The sequence below is a fragment of the Cyprinus carpio genome, chromosome A1, assembly GCF_018340385.1.
Source record: "Cyprinus carpio isolate SPL01 chromosome A1, ASM1834038v1, whole genome shotgun sequence".
Lineage (NCBI taxonomy): Eukaryota > Metazoa > Chordata > Actinopteri > Cypriniformes > Cyprinidae > Cyprinus > Cyprinus carpio.
The window spans coordinates 30,461,460-30,479,944 of NC_056572.1; the positions used below are offsets into that span (position 1 = coordinate 30,461,460).

Consider the following 18,485-nt stretch of genomic DNA (forward strand, 5'->3'; position numbering starts at 1 on the left):
ATACAAAAAGAATAGAGCAAGCTACTGTAGTGTTAGAGACCTTTTTTGCTCTTGTTAATTGTATAAGAAATAATTAAAAACAAATAAATAGAATACTAAAAGATTACAAAACCTAGTGTTAGTTTTTTTTAAGAAAACAAGCAGTTAGTAAATGAATAGAGTGCAAGTCTAAAAGGGACAATTTTTTTTTTTTTAAAGAATTGAATTAGAATCGAGAGTGCTAGAGTTAGAGGGTCAAAAACAGATGGAAGAGATGTGTTTTTAGACGATTCTTGAAGAAAGCTAAGGACTCAGCTGTTCGGACTGAGTTGGGCAGGTCATTCCACCAGGAGGGAACATTTTTTTTTAAAGGTGCCTCTTTGGGATGGCACAATAAAGTGACTTTCACTTGCAGAACGCAAGCTTCTAGAGGGCACATAAGTCTGAAGTAATGAATTTAGGTAAAGGGGTGCAAAACCAGTGGTGGTTTTATAGGCAAACATTAATGCCTTAAATTTTATGCCAGCAGACATTAGTAGCCAGTGCAAATTGATAAACAGAGGTGTGACGTGCATTCTTTTCGGCTCATTTAAAATTTAATCTTGCTGCTGCGTTTTGATAGAACTGGCTAGAAGACCTGCTAAGAGAGCATTGCAATAGTTCAGCCTGGACAGAACAAGAGCTTGAACAAGGAGTTGTGAAGCATGTTCCGAAAGAAAGGGCCTGATCTTCTTGATGTTTAATAAAGCAAATCTGCAGGACTGGACAGTTTTAGCAATGTGGTCTGAGAAAATCAGCTGATCATCAATCATAACTCCAAGGTTTCTTGCTGTTTTTGAAGGAGTTATGGTTGATGTGCCTAACTGGATGGTGAAATTGTGATGAAACGATGGGTTTGATGGAACCACAAGCAGTTCTGTCTTGGCAAGTTTGACTTGAAGGTGATGGTCCTTCATCCAGCAAGAAATGTCTGTAGATCTGAGTAGCTATTGTCGGATCATCAGGATGGAATGAGAGATAGAGTTGAGTGTCATCAGCATAGCAGTGATATGAAAAGCCATGTTTTTGAATGACAAAACTTAGTGATGCCATGTAGACAGAGAAGAGAAGTGGTCCAAGAACTGAGCCCTGAGGCACCCCAGTAGTTAGATGTTGCGACTTGGACACCTCACCTCTCCAAGATACTTTGAAGGACCTAGCTGAGAGGTTATATTTAAACCACTGGAGTGTGCTTCCTGAGATGCCCTCTGCCAATAGGGTTGACAGGAGGATCTGGTGGTTAACCGTGTCAAAATCAGCAGACAAATCCAGCAACATAAGTATTGAAGATTTGGAATCCGCTCTTGCCAGTCTTAGGGCTTTAACAACTCTTTAGGGCAAGGCAGTCTCTGATGAATGTCCACTTCTGAAACCAGACTGGTTGCTATCGAGGAGGTTGTTCTGTGTGAGAAAGGCAGAGACTGTGTTTTTGCAATGAAAGGAAGAAGGGAAACTTTGGTCTGTAGTTCTCTAAACGAGATGGGTTAAGGGTGGGTTTCTTAAGTAGTAGGGGTTATACGAGCCTGTCTAAATGCTGAGGGAAAAACACCAGTGTGAAGGGATGTGTTAATGATGTGAGTGAGTGCAGGTAGGATTACGAGCCTGTCTAAATGCTGAGGGAAAAACACCAGTGTGAAGGGATGTGTTAATGATGTGAGTGAGTGCAGGTACAACTGCAGGAGAAATGGCTTGAAGGAGATGGAATAGGATCAAGCGGACAAGTAGTAGGATGACTCGAACGGATGAGTTTGGAGACTTCTGCATAATAAAGAGAAGAAAATAAACTAAACTATTTTACATAACAGAACAAACCAAACATTAAAAATTTAGAAACGCACAACGCATATTACTGATTACCCTTACCTGATCCTGGGAGAGAAGACTACAATGCCGGCTGTTCTGACTTACAGTCTGTAAGTACGTTTACATAAAGGATTTGCCACTGATGATTCAAACGCTAGTTTTGAGCAGTGTAGAGCAGCGGTACTCAATTCCAGTCCTTGCGCCCCCCTGCTCTGCACATTTTGTATGTATCTCTTATAGCTTCAGACATTTGTTTTATTCGAATGTAAGTGCCCTGCTAAGTGGACATCACAGGATATTTCGCCATGATTCCAGTTCGAATGTTCCATTCAAAGTGCATTGAAGTGTGCGAGTGTGCAATTTAAATTGTATTTATTTACAGAGGTATATGATGTCACACTTGTCCGTGTGTGAAGACGTTGTCCAGCGCAAATCCGTGAATGAATGTTCCGAACTGAAGTAAACAGATTTCCCCTGCTCAAGGAGTAGGGAGCAATGAACACTCTGTAGGGACCATGTCAATGGGAACACAGTTCATGCACGGAGCCCACTTGACGAGCTGATTATCTGAATCAGGTGTGTTAACAAAGAGAGACATGCAAAATATGCAGAGCTGGGGGGGCGCAAGGACTGGAATTGAGAATACCACGCTTGAGGTATTCAGCCAATCACAACTCACTGGATAGCCGGCCAATCAGAGCACACCTCGCTTTTCCGACCGATGAGCTTCGTAAAAAACGAAGCGTTTCAGAAAGGCGGGGCACAGAAGAGAAACAATAATGTACATTATGTGGAAAATAATGTGTTTTTTGAACCTTAAACTGCATAAACACATTTCATTACACCAAATGCACAAAAAAAAAAAATATTTTTAGCAACATAATATGACCCCTTTAAACCATTAAAATGAAATTTACAAAATTAATAGTAAACAGAATTTGATAAAAAATAAAACATTTCACAGGGCCCAAAAATTTAATTTTTGTTAAACTTTTAAGAAATTGCTGTTTAATATTGTAAGCTTCATGATTTAAATTAATTAGACATGCTTTTTGATAAATAATTTAATTTAACCATTAAAACAGAGTCTAGAAAAATTAAAATAGAAAAACAGAATCCAGAAAAATTAAAGCAGAAAAAATTACATTTGGAAAAAAATAAAACTGAATTTGGGAAAAAATAACGGATTTCCTAGGGCCCTAGTCTATAAAGATTGTCAGGGACATTAAACGGTCATTACGCTGAACAGGTAAACTCATTTACTCACTAGTCACTTTCACGGATTTATTTGTGTTTATAATGGCTTTCCTACAAATGATTTCAACTCAAACTTTCAGGGAAAATGTTTTAATTAAAGACTGAAAGAGCTGATGGATGTTTAATGGTGGTTATGTTGAAATCATGCAACCATGATGCGGTTTGTACATTTAGCTTTTTTACTTGTACTTAGGATTCAAAATTCATAAGTGTTGTGTTAATTTGTGAAGATTATCATGATAAAAAAAAAACTTGTAAGAATCGTAAACGTTTGTTGGTCACAGAGCTTATTTTTTGCAATAATCCAATGGAAAAATCCTATTGAGTTTTTGTAGAGGGAACCAGCCTGGACGGCCTACAAATTTAACGTCATCACTGCAGCACTGTATTGTTACCTGTGAACCAAATGCAATTCATCCTTCAGGCTCTTTCAATCAAACATTGCAACTAACATTAAGACTGGAGTACAGTGCATAGGCAATTAAATATTGTTTTGCATTCAAATTATATAATTTCATCACATTTACTATAAATCTTTTTCAGTATCTTGTTGAATTTTGTGATAACTAAGCTGAACTCACTTTATCAGAGAACCACAGAAGATTGGACTCTGAATATTGGGTGAACATGCCATAGATCGGATCCATCAGCTCTTTAAATAGGAGCAGGAAGAACTCTTTAGTGACTCCTCCTGCATCCACAGCTTCCTCTCCATCAAAGATGACCTGCAATGATCAGTAAATCTTGGTTAGTCAACTTATGTCTAAGTGGGCGGTCTTGGCCAAAATATGCTACAATATGGACCATGGACCTTCAGCGGCTTCTTCAAGTCTACGTCATTGTAGACTGTGAGCTCCCGGAGAGCATCGCTGACTAAGAGGTTCCTTCGTACATGAAGCACCAGGAAAGGGTTTCTTGCCAGCAAAGGTTCCATAGTCAACAGCATGAAGACGTTGTGCAAGTTAGCGCCGCTTACTGCCATCTGAACAGTAATCAAGCAGGCAAAACTAGTTAAAGAGGCTGAATAATAAGAGTCAAGAATCATAAGTTTTGCTGTATCGACAATTAAACCGACTCCAAAAAGAAACCAAAAAAAAGTCATGTTTTTGCCAGGCTGTACCATGGACTAATGCAACATGTACTCCTTAACTTCCCATTAAGATATTTTCTGAAATAAATTAATATTTTTATTCAGTAAGGATGCATTCAATTTATCAAAATGAATAGTACAGACTCTCACAAAAATTCTATTTCAAATTAATGCTGTTTTTTGAACGTTTTACTAATCAGAGAATCCTAACAGAAATGTATTGCAATTTCCCCCAAAACATTAAGCAGCATAACTGTTTTCAAGATTGATAAGAAGCAATGTTTCAGAGCATCATGAGAGTTTCAGAGGATCATGTGACTGAAGTAATGATGACGCTGAAAATTCATCTTTACATCACAGGAATAAATAACATTTTAAAATATATTCAAACAGAGGACAGTTACTTTAAAATGTAATAATTTTTCACAATTTTTTTTTTTACCTGCATTTGCAGCTCAGCATCTGTTTGCAGCACGGTTGTCTTGGCTTGTGCGTTCAATATGAACGGATAGGCACATAACGTGACAGAACCCTGGGAAATAAGATTCAGATTATCAAGCTGACACCATCACAAATGTCAAAAAAATCTATTTACAAAGAGCTATTTAACCAACATACCTGCACTGGAGGGTATCGCATTTTCTAAGACAAGACAAAACAAGAAATTATCTTATTTTTCAGCTTGGTATAATCAAAATGTGAGGCTTTTTTGTGTAACTATGACATTTTGTATGCACAATGGGGTCTAGCTCATGTTCATATTAACACAAAACACTCACAAAATCAACCTACAGAAAAAACAAATATATGCAGTAATACACGAACAACACCAGCCTTGAGAATAAAGGTAGTCTTCCTGGACTTCCACCATGCCCACAAACCTTGAGATATCAGGGATGTAGAAGTGGTTGTATTCCACAAGTTGGGCTTTCAGATTGACCTGCACCAAAATTTTTGGATCAACACATAGTTTATCATTTAACAACACAAACTAAATTACACAAGCTTGTCTGCAAAAACAGATTAAAAACAGCAATTCAGCTCTGATGCTGGGGAATATTCAATCATATATCTTATGAATTAGTTACTTATTAAACTGTTTTGTTGATTTTCGCCGTACCTTGTGTAGCTTCTCCAGCAGTCGCAGGGCAGCACTGGTGTAGCTCTCCAGAAACACAGGCATCAGGAGCGCCTTCCCGCCAGTCAACAGAAACACAACAATGCTTTTGTACATCTCCACTAGTCTGGAGAAAACCTCGCAATCCATTAGAGACCACCAATTATCTGAGAAACGAGAATAAGACTGATCTTGAACTCTGATAAACTTTGCAACTAAGCAACTAATGGTGTTGCTAGGCAGCGGAACATGTACATACCGAGGACTTTGCTGGGGTTGGCGTCCAGTCTGAGGATGGCCATGGCTAGAGGGATGGTGAGAGAGATGTAGTTTTTGGAGTCCTGGAGAGCGGGACATTCAGACAGGATCAGATAGATCCGCATGGCTTCCACGTCAGGAGGAGAGCAGGTCAGCTGGGGGATCAGGAGACTCTCAAAGCTCTTCGTGGCCTAGAAGAACACATTTATGAGTTGTTTATTATTAAAAATACACTTAAACAGACTAAGCAAGATTTTTTGTTCCTGAGGACAGTATGGAATAAACCATCACAAATATATTTTAGACAGTGTTATCATTACAAATATATTTTAGACAGTGTTTTAGTGTGTTCTTTAAAATATATAGTAACACAAATGTATATATATATATATATATATATATATATATATATATATATATATATATATATATATATATATATATATATATATATATATATAAAAATGAAAAAAACATTATTTTTGAAATCTGTTTTTCTAAAGAGGTGTTACAAAAAATTATATTTCAAATAAATGCTGTTTTGATTTTATTTTTCTATTTGTCAAAGAATCTTGAAAAAAAATCCACATTAAGTATTTTTTTACATTCTAATCAGAATTTTTCAACAATCAAATCAGCATATTAGAATGATTTCTGAAGAATCATGTGACACTGAAGACTGGAGTAATGATGCTGAAAATTCAGCTTTGCATCACAGTAATGAATTACATTTTAAAACTTATTCAAATTGAGAAAAGTTACTTTAAATTGTAATAATATTTCACAATTGTTTTACAGAATTTTTGCTCAAAGATAATGCAACCTTAGTGCACGTTAGAGAAACATTGAAAGAAATCCAACAGACTGCAATCTTTTGAATGGTAGTGTATAAGAAGGAGCTATAAATCAACTAACTACAATTAAACAAACAAAAAATACACAAACTTAAACTCCAATAAACCTTAAAAAACCTACACAAAAACAACCTCCAAAAAACTGAATGTTTCAGAAACCTGATAAAGTCTGCAGCAGAGTAACTGCCTCCCAAGTATGCAGTGCTTTAAAGATCTAAATAAATGATGAGATGAAGCCAACAGATCTAAGCGCACAGACCTGCTCCAAAAGTCTTGCGAAGGCTGGTTTCATCAGCGTCTCAAAAAGCAGCCTAACAGCATTGAAATCGATGCCCGGGACTTTGGGGTTGGTTTTGAAATGCCCGTCATCACTGCGAAAACAGCAGGTGGAAATTAGTATCCAAATACCTTGAAATAAGCCGTAAAGCTACACATTATGAAATCTAATATTGTACTAATCTAATTTACTAATTGAAGATTTTAGAAATGGTTTGTATATTAGTTAAAACATTATTTAAAAATATTACAAAAAAAATTACAAACAACAGTGAGATTTAGTATCTCCAAGCAAGTGTTGGGTCATGACCTGGGAACTAGTTAAGGAACCGATGAACAAATAGTTGGACCTGAGGTGAGGAGATTTAAGCTCTTTCCTCTCCATTGCTCTTTATCTGTGTCTGTCGCTCTGAAGGGATGAAAGCAGGATCACACGCTGGGTGTAAATACAGAGCCGCGGGTGTTTAAGCCTGATGCTGATCCCTGCACTACAGAGCAGTGAACCCCACACGCACGAGCACATGAAGCAGAGCCAGTGTATTTTAAGCATTTCTGATCTACAATAAACGACACACAAAAAAACAATATAAAAAATAAACAAGATTCAATTATAAATCAAAATGCATTAAGTCTTTAACCTTCACATTCAATCCAGTCCGATTCAAATCATTTTGATTCCATTTGATTCTAGACTCCTTCAGCTAAATCCAATTACTGATTTGATTAGACCTGAATCTGTTTAATAGAATCTGGTCCATTTGAATTTGATTTGATCGATCTGATTCAACTTGTTTCTAATGTATTTAATTAGATTGAACTGATATGACTTATCTGATTCATTATAATTCAGTTTAGTTGGATTTGAGCAATCTGACTCATTTCAAATCAACTCAGCTGCAACTGACTGTTCATTTTTTCTTTTTTTAATTCATCTAAAAAAAGTAAATAATCTTAGGCCCCGTTTACACTAGTGCATTTTAATTTTAAACGCATACATTTTGCTGCGGTTAAGCCTATCGTTTACACTACTCCGGCATTTTCGACCCTTGAAAACGGAGACTTTTGAAAACGCTGCAGACCTTGTTTTAGTTTGAAAACTCTGGAGTTGCATTTCAGTGTAAACGGACCAAAACAGAGACTTTTGAAAATGATAGCGTGGCTGCCCACATTCGCTCTGCACATCCTTGACGACCGTGTAAACAATAACATCATGCTCATTGTTGTACCCATAGATGTATAGATTCCCCATTCGATCACTCCAAGCACGGAGACGCGTCCCCGATCTAAATAATCTACCTATTCATATCTATGGCTGTACCTGCATGAATGGTCACGTGACATGCGTTTTAGGTTGCGTAGTGTAAATGGAGATCGTTTCTGAAACGCCAGTGTAGACGAGGATCGTTTTCATTCTAAAATGCCGTTTTAAAACGAAAACTATTAACTATTAATTACTGTTTTTATTCAAATCCATTCGATCCAGTCTGAATCAAATACATTTGATTTAACTTGATCTGATAGATCAGACTAAGTTAAATCCAATTACATTCATTTTGGTCAAATAGTGGTGCAAGACTTAGTTGATGTGATTCAATCCAAAACCAATTCGATCCATTTCAATCTATTAAAATAAAGCTGCACATTAAGTAGCGCAAATTTCGGACAGTACAGAAACCTCTACTCTTCAAATGAATTAAATAAACTAGAGTTTAAATAACTGCTATAATGTGTGCTATAGAGTCCATGTGTTGCTCCAAATGCACGGGACATGTGCTCAGTAGAGTTTTAATCACATACACAAAACTGCATTTTAAAATGAAGATTTGACCTCACAACCCATAATACCCCGTCTAAATGCCAGCAACACCAGTTGTTCCTTATGTAACCAGATAATCTCTTAAAATGTTTTCGGCTGCAGTGCAGATTATGAACATCGAGGACTGCATCAGGCAGAATGATTCTCTCATCAGATAAAGATATCCATCAAGTCCCATTTGCTCTGTAAGAGACACTGTTCTTTTACAGAAAGAGCTGTAACCAGGAGCTCTGCTGGAGTCTACAAAGAATTTTCCTACTGACGTGAAGCAGAAGTCACTTATGGAAAAATCACAAGTGCTCTGCTCTCCATGGCATCACCCTGTGTGCATACGCTTACTGGCGAGACAGAAACATCTTAACTGCTCACCTTTGGTCCAAAAAGCTGGCATTCCAACATGCAGTTGAGGAAAACAGGAGTATGATGTCACTAGATGGGGAGGAGTCAAGAGATTTGAATTCAGCATCAAAATAATAACAAATATTTTATACAACGTGCTTTAACAGATACATCACAACTGACCTCATTTATTTAAAAAATAATCATTGTATTTTTTTGCAATTTGATAACTTCATCTGATTTTTTTTTTCTCGCAAGGATGTATAAAATTGATCAAAAGTGACATTTATAGTGTTACAAAAGATTACTATTTGATATAAATGCTTTTTTACTTTCTATTCATTAAGTAATCATTACTGCTATGAAGCAACACAACTGTTTTTAACACTGATAATAATAAAATGTGTTTATTGAGCAGCAAATCATATTAGAATGACTGAAAAAACATTTTGTAAAAATTTTAAATATTTAAAAAAAAAAACACATTTGCACCATTTAGAGTTGCACTCTATTCATTTACTAACTGCTTGTTTTCATAAAAAAAAAACCCCTAACACTAGCTTCTCTATTCTTTTTGTATTCTATTTGTTTTCTTTTTATTTATTATACAATTAACAAAAAAGGCCTCTAACACTAGCTTGCTCTATTCTTTATCTATTCTATCAGTTTTCTTTTTATTTAATATAGAATTAAAAAAAAAAACCTTGCTATGTGTACTGTGTTAAGCTAACTGAGACTTGCATATCATTGCTCTTATGTTGATTTTGATTGCTTCCATTTGTAAGTCGCTTTGGATAAAAGAGTCTTCTAAATGAATAAAAATGTAAATATAATGATTTCTGAAGGACTGAAGACTGGAGTAATAATGCTGAAAATTCAGCTTTGATCACAGGAATATATAACAATGTTAAACATATTCAAATAGAAAATGGTTTCTTTAATTTGTCATAATATTTCCCAATATTACTGTTTTTACTATATCCTTTATCAAATAAATGCAGCCTTGGTGGGCACTTTTGTCACCACTGAATGCTAGTGTATGTCATTTTATGAAAGATTAATACTTTCATTTATTATCTTTATAAATAATAAATGGTTGCCAAGTGGAAGCCTCTGTCATAACTGTACTCAAACCTGATAATGTCACACACTCACTTGGTGATGCTTGAATCGCTGTTGTCATGAAGCTTCATCCTCCAGCTGTCCAGACTCTCAGAATTAATCAGAGCGATGCTTTTGGTGGTATTCATAATGCGGAAATCCTCGGGACAAGATGCACCCTGTCCTCAAACACACAACAAACACTTAGAAACATTATAACCACAGGTCACAATATACTCCAAGAATACACACAACAAGATGGTTTTAATGGTTTTATCATTAATTGGTCTAATTAAGAAGAAATAAAAAATATCACATCAGTGAGAGCAAACCCATTATATTGATGTAACGGCGCCACCTTGTGGACAAGAGCAGGTACTGACCTCCTAGCAGCCACTTATTTTCACAAGAGCAAATGTAAAACTGCTTAATTGTAAATATTAAAATCATACAGAAACTAGTAGTAAGAGCAGCTACTGACTCGCTATACTTTATAATTTATGAAAATATATTGAAGAATGCACTAATTTGTTGAATATTCTTGTAAAGGAAACATATCCAAACAATCAGTAGTTGTTTCATAGCTCTAATGAAACTCCAGTGAAAATCAGCATGGTTACCTCCTTAGTAGACAACAACAGGAAATTGTGATCACCTCCACTGTGAATTTTACAGATGGTGTAGCGCTCGCCTTCTGTAGCCAAAGAACATAAGTGGTTTCTTTTACACAGTAGTTATATAATAACAAAACATATGAAGAAGAATGAGTGTTAGTTATCTATCCGTGTTATTAACGAGTTCAAACTTATCAACCAGACACTTTTCTGCAAAATGCATACCTACTTTATGCTAAAAGTGTTCAATCATTTCAATACTATCTGCATACAGGACAGATGACCTTATAAAAACAACAGATGACCTTATAAAGGAGAACTAAAGAGACTCATTTTCAAATTATAACTATTTTTACAAATTGTGCATTCAACCTTCTGTGCAGTCATCAAAACAAAACAAAACAACACTTTCTCTCTCTCTCTCTCTCTCACACACACACACACACACACACACCAAGGCCTCTGAAAGATCTAGCCATCAGATGAATCACAAACCAAACTACAGATACTCTTCAATGCTGTCTATTTATATCTGACCATCCCTGCATGGACACACGGTCTCTATAACAATCCCTATCACTGCCAGTTAGAGGACTTATCATTCACTCCCTCAAAATAGCAGAGTCTCTATATCTGCTTCAGATGGAAAACCATTAAAGCATGGCACTGCAAAACAAAACACTCGACCACAGTGAAATTGTGGTGGAAACAGTGAAAATGGATTTTTTTCATTCATTATAGCCATGTACTAAAATAAACATGTGTGCTCAAATGTACCTCTATTCAAAATACTGATAAGAATTTTTTTTTTTTGCAACAGCTGACATCTTAACTTTTATTCTTTTAATAAAATGTATTTCTTCAAAAGGAATTCACATTAAAGCTCTAATATGAATGTTAAATACAGTACATACTTGGGGCCAGATTTACTAAACATGGCACATCAGCATGAGACAGCAATTCTATAAAAGTTCTGTGGTCGATCTACTGACAACGCACAAATAAAAGAACACAGATCATTTCCATAATGACCAACACAATCTACTAAGAGCGGCACAAATTAGCAGCTATCACAGCCTTGTCAAGCGCAAAATGAGATAAGAGATTAAATAATGGTGCAAATCAGTAAATTAACATTTGGCTTGTTATAACTGATTTTGATTCTTTATTTAATCCATTCGAACGCGTGAACATACTTGTGTGTGTGTTTCCAATGCACAGGGGTTGGATGTTCCCGACAGGAAGTGGGCTCTTAGCATTTCCTCTGAGGCCTGTACCCAGCTGGCCCTGAGTGTTGCAGCCGAAAGCGTAAACCAGACCAGTGGAGGGCACGAATGCCAGGGTGTGGTGCCTGTGACGAAATAAAAATTTCATTTAAAAAGAACAGCATTTTTTAACATTATAAATTATGTTACTGTCACTTTTGATCAATTTAATGCTTCTCTGCTAAATAAAATTAATAATAAATTGTATTAATACACAACGTTTATTCAAAAATACAAAAATAAATATGTGCATTATCCATACAGTGTTAGTATGCTTTGGAAATGACACAAAATTAAAGCTAACACTAAAAAGGAAATCAGCACATTCACCAATCTAAAACAGATGGACACAGAAACGTGCATCTTGTCTAGTGCATATACTTACCGCCCACAAGCGATCTGAGACACCTCAGTGCCCATGAGCTCCATAACTCTGCGTGGAAGAGGCTCGTTTCTGGTGGAATCGTGGCCCAGCTGTCCTCTTGAACCATTTCCAAATGTGAACAGACCCCCTTCCTAAAGCAAACACAGCACAAACAGCAACACTAATGAAAAAAAAAAACAAAACACAAATAAACAACCTACCATCATTAAAACAAAAAATCTCTATAAAAACATTATCAAAAAATAACCAAAAAGATAACAAAAAAAAAAAAAAGAATAATAATTAAACTAATGGATGTTCAAATAACTACAGCAATTAGACTCAAATTCAAACTTTTACATTTGAATACATATGTAAAATACTGCTAAAGGGCAACACTGTTTTGCATTAAAAACCAGGTCGAATGAGTATGTGTTATTCAGCACACTGATCAATACCTTTGTCAAGGCGGCGGTGTGCTCCTCTCCACAGCTGATGTACACCACCTTCTGTGAGCACACCAACCTAATATAACACAAAAAAAAACTATCCAACACTTCAAATACAAAAATTATGACTCACATAAAAATCCTTAAGTATATAAGTACTGTTTCAAGTCCATTGCAGAATTCAAACCAGCAACCTTTTGGTTACAGATTTTGAACCTCTAGGTCAGCGTGTGTTTTACCTTGCTCATCATTGAGCCCTAGCTGCCCGGCGCTGTTCTTCCCCCAGCCGAACACGGCTCCAGAGAGCGACAGGGCGAAGCTGTGGTCTCCTCCAGCGCTGATCTGAGCCAGAGGGATCCCACACAGAGATTTGAGCGGTTGAGGAGACAGAGTGCTCGGCTCTCCCTTCCCTAAACCCAGCTGACCACTGGAGTTCTCCCCCCATACAAACAACTGACCATCTGAGACGAGGAGAACAGCAGGAAACCTCATTTACTGGCACAGCAGAAAAAACAAAACTATTGATAAGTCTACACTTACCTTTTGAAAGTGCTATGCAGTGTTGGTTGCCACACATCACTTGTGAGATTCGATGCTCGCACAACTTTTTAATCAACCTAAAGAAATAAATACACTTAATTAAGAAAGCAAGTTCTGGATGACATCTCCTAACAAGGGTACCTGGTAAATCACCTGATGAATAACAACAGAAAATACATACATTTATACATATTCATATACAGCTATGACTAAGTTCACATGGAAATAACAATTTAATTAATTTTATTTCATTTTCAGCATCAAAATTAAATATTAGAACTATAAAATTTAAATAAAAGGGAATGGATTTAACATTTTGATTCATTAATTATCAAATTCTCAATTTAAAAATAAATTCAGGTGAAATTCAAAGTGGAAAATTTTTTACTTCTAAACAGATTTTAGAAATTATCAAATAATTATAAAATATTTTTAGATAATAATTAAAATTATGTATTTTGAAGGAGCTACACATCTGTGCAAAATCCACTGCAGACATTATTATATAAATAAGTACCTTATATATTCCTTGTTGCATAACCACTTATTAATTTTACATAGCTTCTGAACTGATTGTGGGATTAAACCAACAAATCTGAAAAATTCATTAAAACAAAAATTTTATTATTTTTTTTTTGATGCATTAATGAATTACTGGATGCATGGATGATTAATGGATGAAATAATTAAGGGATTTTTTTTCCTTAAAAACACAAACATGCACATTCACAATTACTTTTAAATAAATAATTTTTGAACAAAAAAAAAAATAAAAAATAAAATAATTATAAAAAAAAATATATAATAATAAATAGGAAAGTCATTTAGTATTATGTAAAAGAGTCAAAGGTCAATAGGAAAGTCATTTAGTATCATGCAAAAGGGTCAAAGGTCCAAGCAGGTGGATGCATTGTTGTAATGAAATGTTGTAAAAAGTTACATATGGTGCCTACTTTATATGAAATGAACCTGAGCGTACGGCATTATAATTGGTAGCTGAAAGAATAATCGAAGTATGCAAAATTCTTAATTTACTGGCTCACAAAGAATCTCACAATCAAATGCCAGTGGCCTTGAAACGCACCACTAAACCAAATAAATAATCCTCAATCATGAACTTGCCCTGGCCACATTGTGCATGTGAAATTATTCAGATAACTGAGATGACAAGTGATGTTCACATTCAAATGAAGGGCAGCGTGTCAGGAAATGTTGTTTCATCTGTTGTGGGTTATTCAGCAGTACTAGAGCCAAAACAGAACAGAAGAGCTTTCAGTGATGCACATTATATCTATCATTAAGTCCAAATCACTTGCGTTCAGGAGCCCCATGCAGTGTGAAAGGCCCCATGCAGGGGCCCCCTCACGAGCTTAGGAGGTAATTAAATCCTTATTAGATTCCTCTATCTAGAGCAGATGTTACAATGGAAAGTAAGCATCACAATAAAAAGCAAACACCACATAAAAAAAAAAACAGGAAACAACTCAAAACAAACTTAAAAAATGAGTGTTGAATGTTCTCATGCACAGCAGAGTTTGCAGATCACCAATTAATAAAATATACAAATAATAAACAAAATATACAAAATTCAAATAAAATAACTCTGATTCTAACACTTTTAACAGACTGATCTCAACAATTTAATCAGAATAAAACCATATATAATCACAAAAAACTTTAACTGGCACACGGACCGCCTCTTTTATAAAATGTTCTTATTTATTCACAAAATCTTGGATGAATTGTGTAACATTTCACCTGGGCACACGGACCGCCTCTTCAGCTGTACCCAGACCGAGCTGCCCTCCTTCTCCGGCCCCCCAGGCAAACACCTGCCCCTGCTCGTTCACCGCCAGAGAGTGAGCCTGCCCACACGACACGCCGGCGATCTTCTGAGCATCCAGAGCTCCTACCAGCTCTACGAGAGACACACAAACAGCCATTAGATTGCAATATCACTCTCCAGAATGGATGCTTGATAGACATCATTCAAGAGCTTTTCACTGTAGCGCCTAAAAAAACAATAAAAAACTACACAACAAAAAAACCTTGAATATATGGAAAAAACTAAAAAAAAAAAAAAAAACAAGAATACAAAACAACAATTCATGCTTAACATAGTAAATAATAATAAAAATAAAATAAATAAAGAACAAAACCAAACCAGAATGCATTTCCACAATGCAAACTTTTTTTAAAAATCAACACAATATGCATCATTCATATATTATTCATATACAGTTTCTTGAATCAGTATCTGGTTTCTGCGCTGGACATAGAATAGATTTAACCAAGCAGTAATGCTTTTTTTTCTCTCTAATGTATCAACTAGTTTCTTGGCTTTATTTACACATCCCTCGTACCAACTCACATAACAGGGCCTTCTATCGTACAAATGGTGCTATCTTATTAGCACAGACATGTGAGAGTCCGTCTGCTGCTTGGAATTGTTTTCTAATAAACCGGATTAGCAGCCCTGGACTGGTGAGTCCCAGTGCATGCTGGATAAAACAACAAAAACAATAACCAATGACATCAAATGAATTTAAAATAATAAGCAGCAAAAAAAAACAACATGACAAAACAATCAATCCATTGCAAATGAATCCATTGCAAATGATACCTAAAATACCTTAACAACCAAATCATAAAAATACCAAATCAGTGCAAATATACAGTCAAACCAAAATTTATTCAGACACCTTCAACATTTCTCACACTAGCACAGTTTATTCACTATAGTTTAGAAAATGGTAATAAAACTGGATTAGCAACCTGAAACAATGAGTCATCAATGATAATGTCAGATAACTTAGTGAATTAGGTTGAATAGCTGTCAGCTGTTAAATTTAAGTACACAATTACATAATACCAATTTATGGCAAAGGCACATTATAAACATTAGAATCGAGTTTTAAATCATTTTAAATAGGTTCTAATCATTTGAAAATAATGGAATAGTAGATATATTATCAACATTCCAATCCAATAACCAGCACTACATACAAAATTTCCAAATCCCAAATTACATCAGCACATATGAGCATCAGTTCATGTCAGTTACCTGGCCTCCATCCTCCCTTGTCATGGCCCAGCTGACCGCAGCTGTTGGAGCCACAGGCGTAAACGCTCCCATCATGCAACAGGAAAAGCGAGTGCTGGCTGCCGCACGCAACTTCTTTAAGACCCCTCCCGTCGAACATGCAACAGCTCCTCGGCTCAAAGACAAACGCCTCCGACACACCAATGCCCAGCTGACCCGAGGCACTGCTTCCCCAGCACAGCATCATGATTCACACATAAAGAAGGAGACAGATGGAAGGATCTGGAATCAGGGAGAGCTCCTAGGCTGTACCGCCTTGCCGTCTCCGCCTGTACGTGACGGATCTGGAACAGAATGCAAAGTCTGGCATGAAACGCTGGAAAGCAAATAGGTGAGAAATCAGTGGAAGGGAAAAGAAGGGGTCACACCCCATTCCTCATTCCATATTGGGCAGCGTGAGTGGAAATGACAGCTAGTGTGAACAGCCGAGCCCTTGAGACAAGAATGCAGATCATAAACCACCTGGTGTGGTTAAATAAAAAACCACAGAATTACTAATCCAAAACCTACTGAATCATCACAGTTTTCATGAATTCACATGTACTAATAAAAGTGTGTGTGTATATGTCTAGGTAGGGGACAGATTTGTGTACTCTGTTATCATACTAGTGCTGACAAAATATTTTTATATACTTATAATTTTGTTAACAATATACTGTAGAACCATGCAACATCATGGATAATACAATTATTTTAATGTGCTTCCCAAAAGCAATTATGGTCACCAACAGACTGAGTTCAATGGAACTCAGGACTGTATTAGCTAAGGGCGTTTTTGGGAAACGTTTGAATCGAATTCAGTGCCATGTATCATACTGTACGATCAAGCTGAATTCATGGCAAAGACAAATTTTGGACCATTCGAATTATTACATTTTTGAAAAGACGTGCGCTCCAAACGTTTGACTTTTTTGCACACCAATGATGCGTCCAGAAACTTTGAATTGAATTCTAGAGCAAATGCAGCCTTTTGTTGGCAAATGCAACGTTACGTTCTGAACATTAGAATCTAATTTTGAACGGAAACATTTTGATATTTATAAATAGGCACCGCTGAACGTTCGAATACTACAGAATTTTCTATAGAATCACTGGAGTGTTCCGAAAACTCGAATCTAATGTCTGGAGAACCATAGGCGTGTTCTGAACGTTCGAATCATATTTTTGAGCATCATGAACAAACCCACGACGTTCGAACCTAATTGTTGGGACATCATATAACTTACGTTAGGCGCGTTTCGAAATAACACATTATTGGAGACTTGTGTGCGTTCTGGATATTCGACTTTGTGCGTGTTACTGGCGCGTTCTTAAAGTTCGACATTCAAATCCAAACCTTCAACTACAATAACACCTTACAAAAACACCAATCAAAAGTGCCTATGATGGTCAGAAATGTCTAGATAGGCAGCACGCTAACGTTAGTTTTTAGAAACACAGCAGAAACCTTTCATATGTGGGTCCAGTCCAATCTGAGTTCGGCCTGTAACAGCTAGCCTGACACATTTCATGTCTTTAGTAAGCCAAATCATGGTGTAGTTCATATACTGCAGATAATAATAATCGGACTGTGCATGCGTTAAATACAGTAACTTACCTCAATACTAATATTCGGGATAATATCAGGACAAACTGACACATAACTGCGCACTGACACTCATTAAACTGTCATCACGCAAATGCTGTGCCCTGTCTAACACAAGTCCAAAACAAACAGGTATTTAGGGAGATGATTTAAAGCAGATAACTTTACCTGGTAATGTGCATTTCGTCTCCTGTTTATTTTGACCGTATATTACTGGAATGGTTGCAGTTTAATGGGTCCGACAAAAACAAGGAAGTTACGACTCAGATTACGGTGTCACTGATCACGTGACTTCTGTCAACCAGCTCTGTCACTAGAGGGAGACAATGGGTTCATTTTTTTTGTCAGTGTGTGCGCATCAGTTAATTAATATAGTTTATTGACAAATGCAGTGTTGGAGACTGATTTGATTTAAAGTTTTGGCTTCAGTAATTGTACACGAAATAGCAAAGCATCACGTCTGATGTAAAAAGTCAAGATATCAAATTGATAATATAAAATTACAACTATAATATTCAGTGCATGTTTAAACTCTAGTGCATAAATACGGTTAAAATATGTTGAATTATATGTTGCTTCAGTCCTCGAGTCCATTGTAGTGGAGATGAAAAAAAAAAACTAGTTGGCACAAATCTT

General features: G+C 36.2%; 2 protein-coding genes across 2 annotated transcripts in view; both read right to left on the reverse strand.

Annotated features, from left to right (window-relative positions):
* The window catches only part of herc3 (HECT and RLD domain containing E3 ubiquitin protein ligase 3), a 23,784-nt gene extending 5,625 nt beyond the window's left edge, over nt 1-18,159 (reverse strand). Inside the window, exons 1-20 of the mRNA XM_042761155.1 lie at nt 18,018-18,159; nt 16,226-16,548; nt 14,920-15,079; nt 13,162-13,238; nt 12,827-13,082; nt 12,631-12,718; nt 12,194-12,324; nt 11,740-11,894; nt 10,550-10,623; nt 9,984-10,108; nt 8,859-8,918; nt 6,657-6,768; nt 5,545-5,734; nt 5,289-5,452; nt 5,037-5,108; nt 4,787-4,810; nt 4,611-4,700; nt 3,890-4,060; nt 3,660-3,803; nt 3,474-3,505 (exon numbers count right to left, since the gene is read on the reverse strand). Of these exons, the coding sequence (XP_042617089.1) occupies nt 3,474-3,505; nt 3,660-3,803; nt 3,890-4,060; nt 4,611-4,700; nt 4,787-4,810; nt 5,037-5,108; nt 5,289-5,452; nt 5,545-5,734; nt 6,657-6,768; nt 8,859-8,918; nt 9,984-10,108; nt 10,550-10,623; nt 11,740-11,894; nt 12,194-12,324; nt 12,631-12,718; nt 12,827-13,082; nt 13,162-13,238; nt 14,920-15,079; nt 16,226-16,451 (2,351 nt within the window). The 5' untranslated portion in view covers nt 16,452-16,548; nt 18,018-18,159. The remainder of the gene's footprint in view (nt 1-3,473; nt 3,506-3,659; nt 3,804-3,889; nt 4,061-4,610; nt 4,701-4,786; nt 4,811-5,036; nt 5,109-5,288; nt 5,453-5,544; nt 5,735-6,656; nt 6,769-8,858; nt 8,919-9,983; nt 10,109-10,549; nt 10,624-11,739; nt 11,895-12,193; nt 12,325-12,630; nt 12,719-12,826; nt 13,083-13,161; nt 13,239-14,919; nt 15,080-16,225; nt 16,549-18,017) is intronic.
* On the reverse strand, nt 1,225-4,929 carry LOC122145904 (probable E3 ubiquitin-protein ligase HERC3). Its single transcript, XM_042761778.1, has 5 exons — nt 4,787-4,929; nt 4,611-4,700; nt 3,890-4,060; nt 3,660-3,803; nt 1,225-1,419 (listed from the first exon to the last, which is right to left on the reverse strand). The coding sequence occupies exons 1-5, from the start codon at nt 4,805-4,807 to the stop codon at nt 1,351-1,353; spliced, it is 495 nt and encodes a 164-aa protein (XP_042617712.1). The 5' UTR covers nt 4,808-4,929; the 3' UTR covers nt 1,225-1,350.
* Nucleotides 18,160-18,485: the final 326 nt, after the last annotated feature.

Coding starts and splice junctions, on each gene's coding strand:
- LOC122145904 (XM_042761778.1), bottom strand. CDS start 4,807: ATGCGATACCCTCCAGTGCAG. Junction 3,804..3,889: donor ACTTGAAGAAGCCGCTGAAG/GTCCATGGTCCA, acceptor TGATCATTGCAG/GTCATCTTTGATGGAGAGGA. Junction 1,420..3,659: donor TTCTGTGGTTCTCTGATAAA/GTGAGTTCAGCT, acceptor TTTCTCACACAG/AACAACCTCCTCGATAGCAA.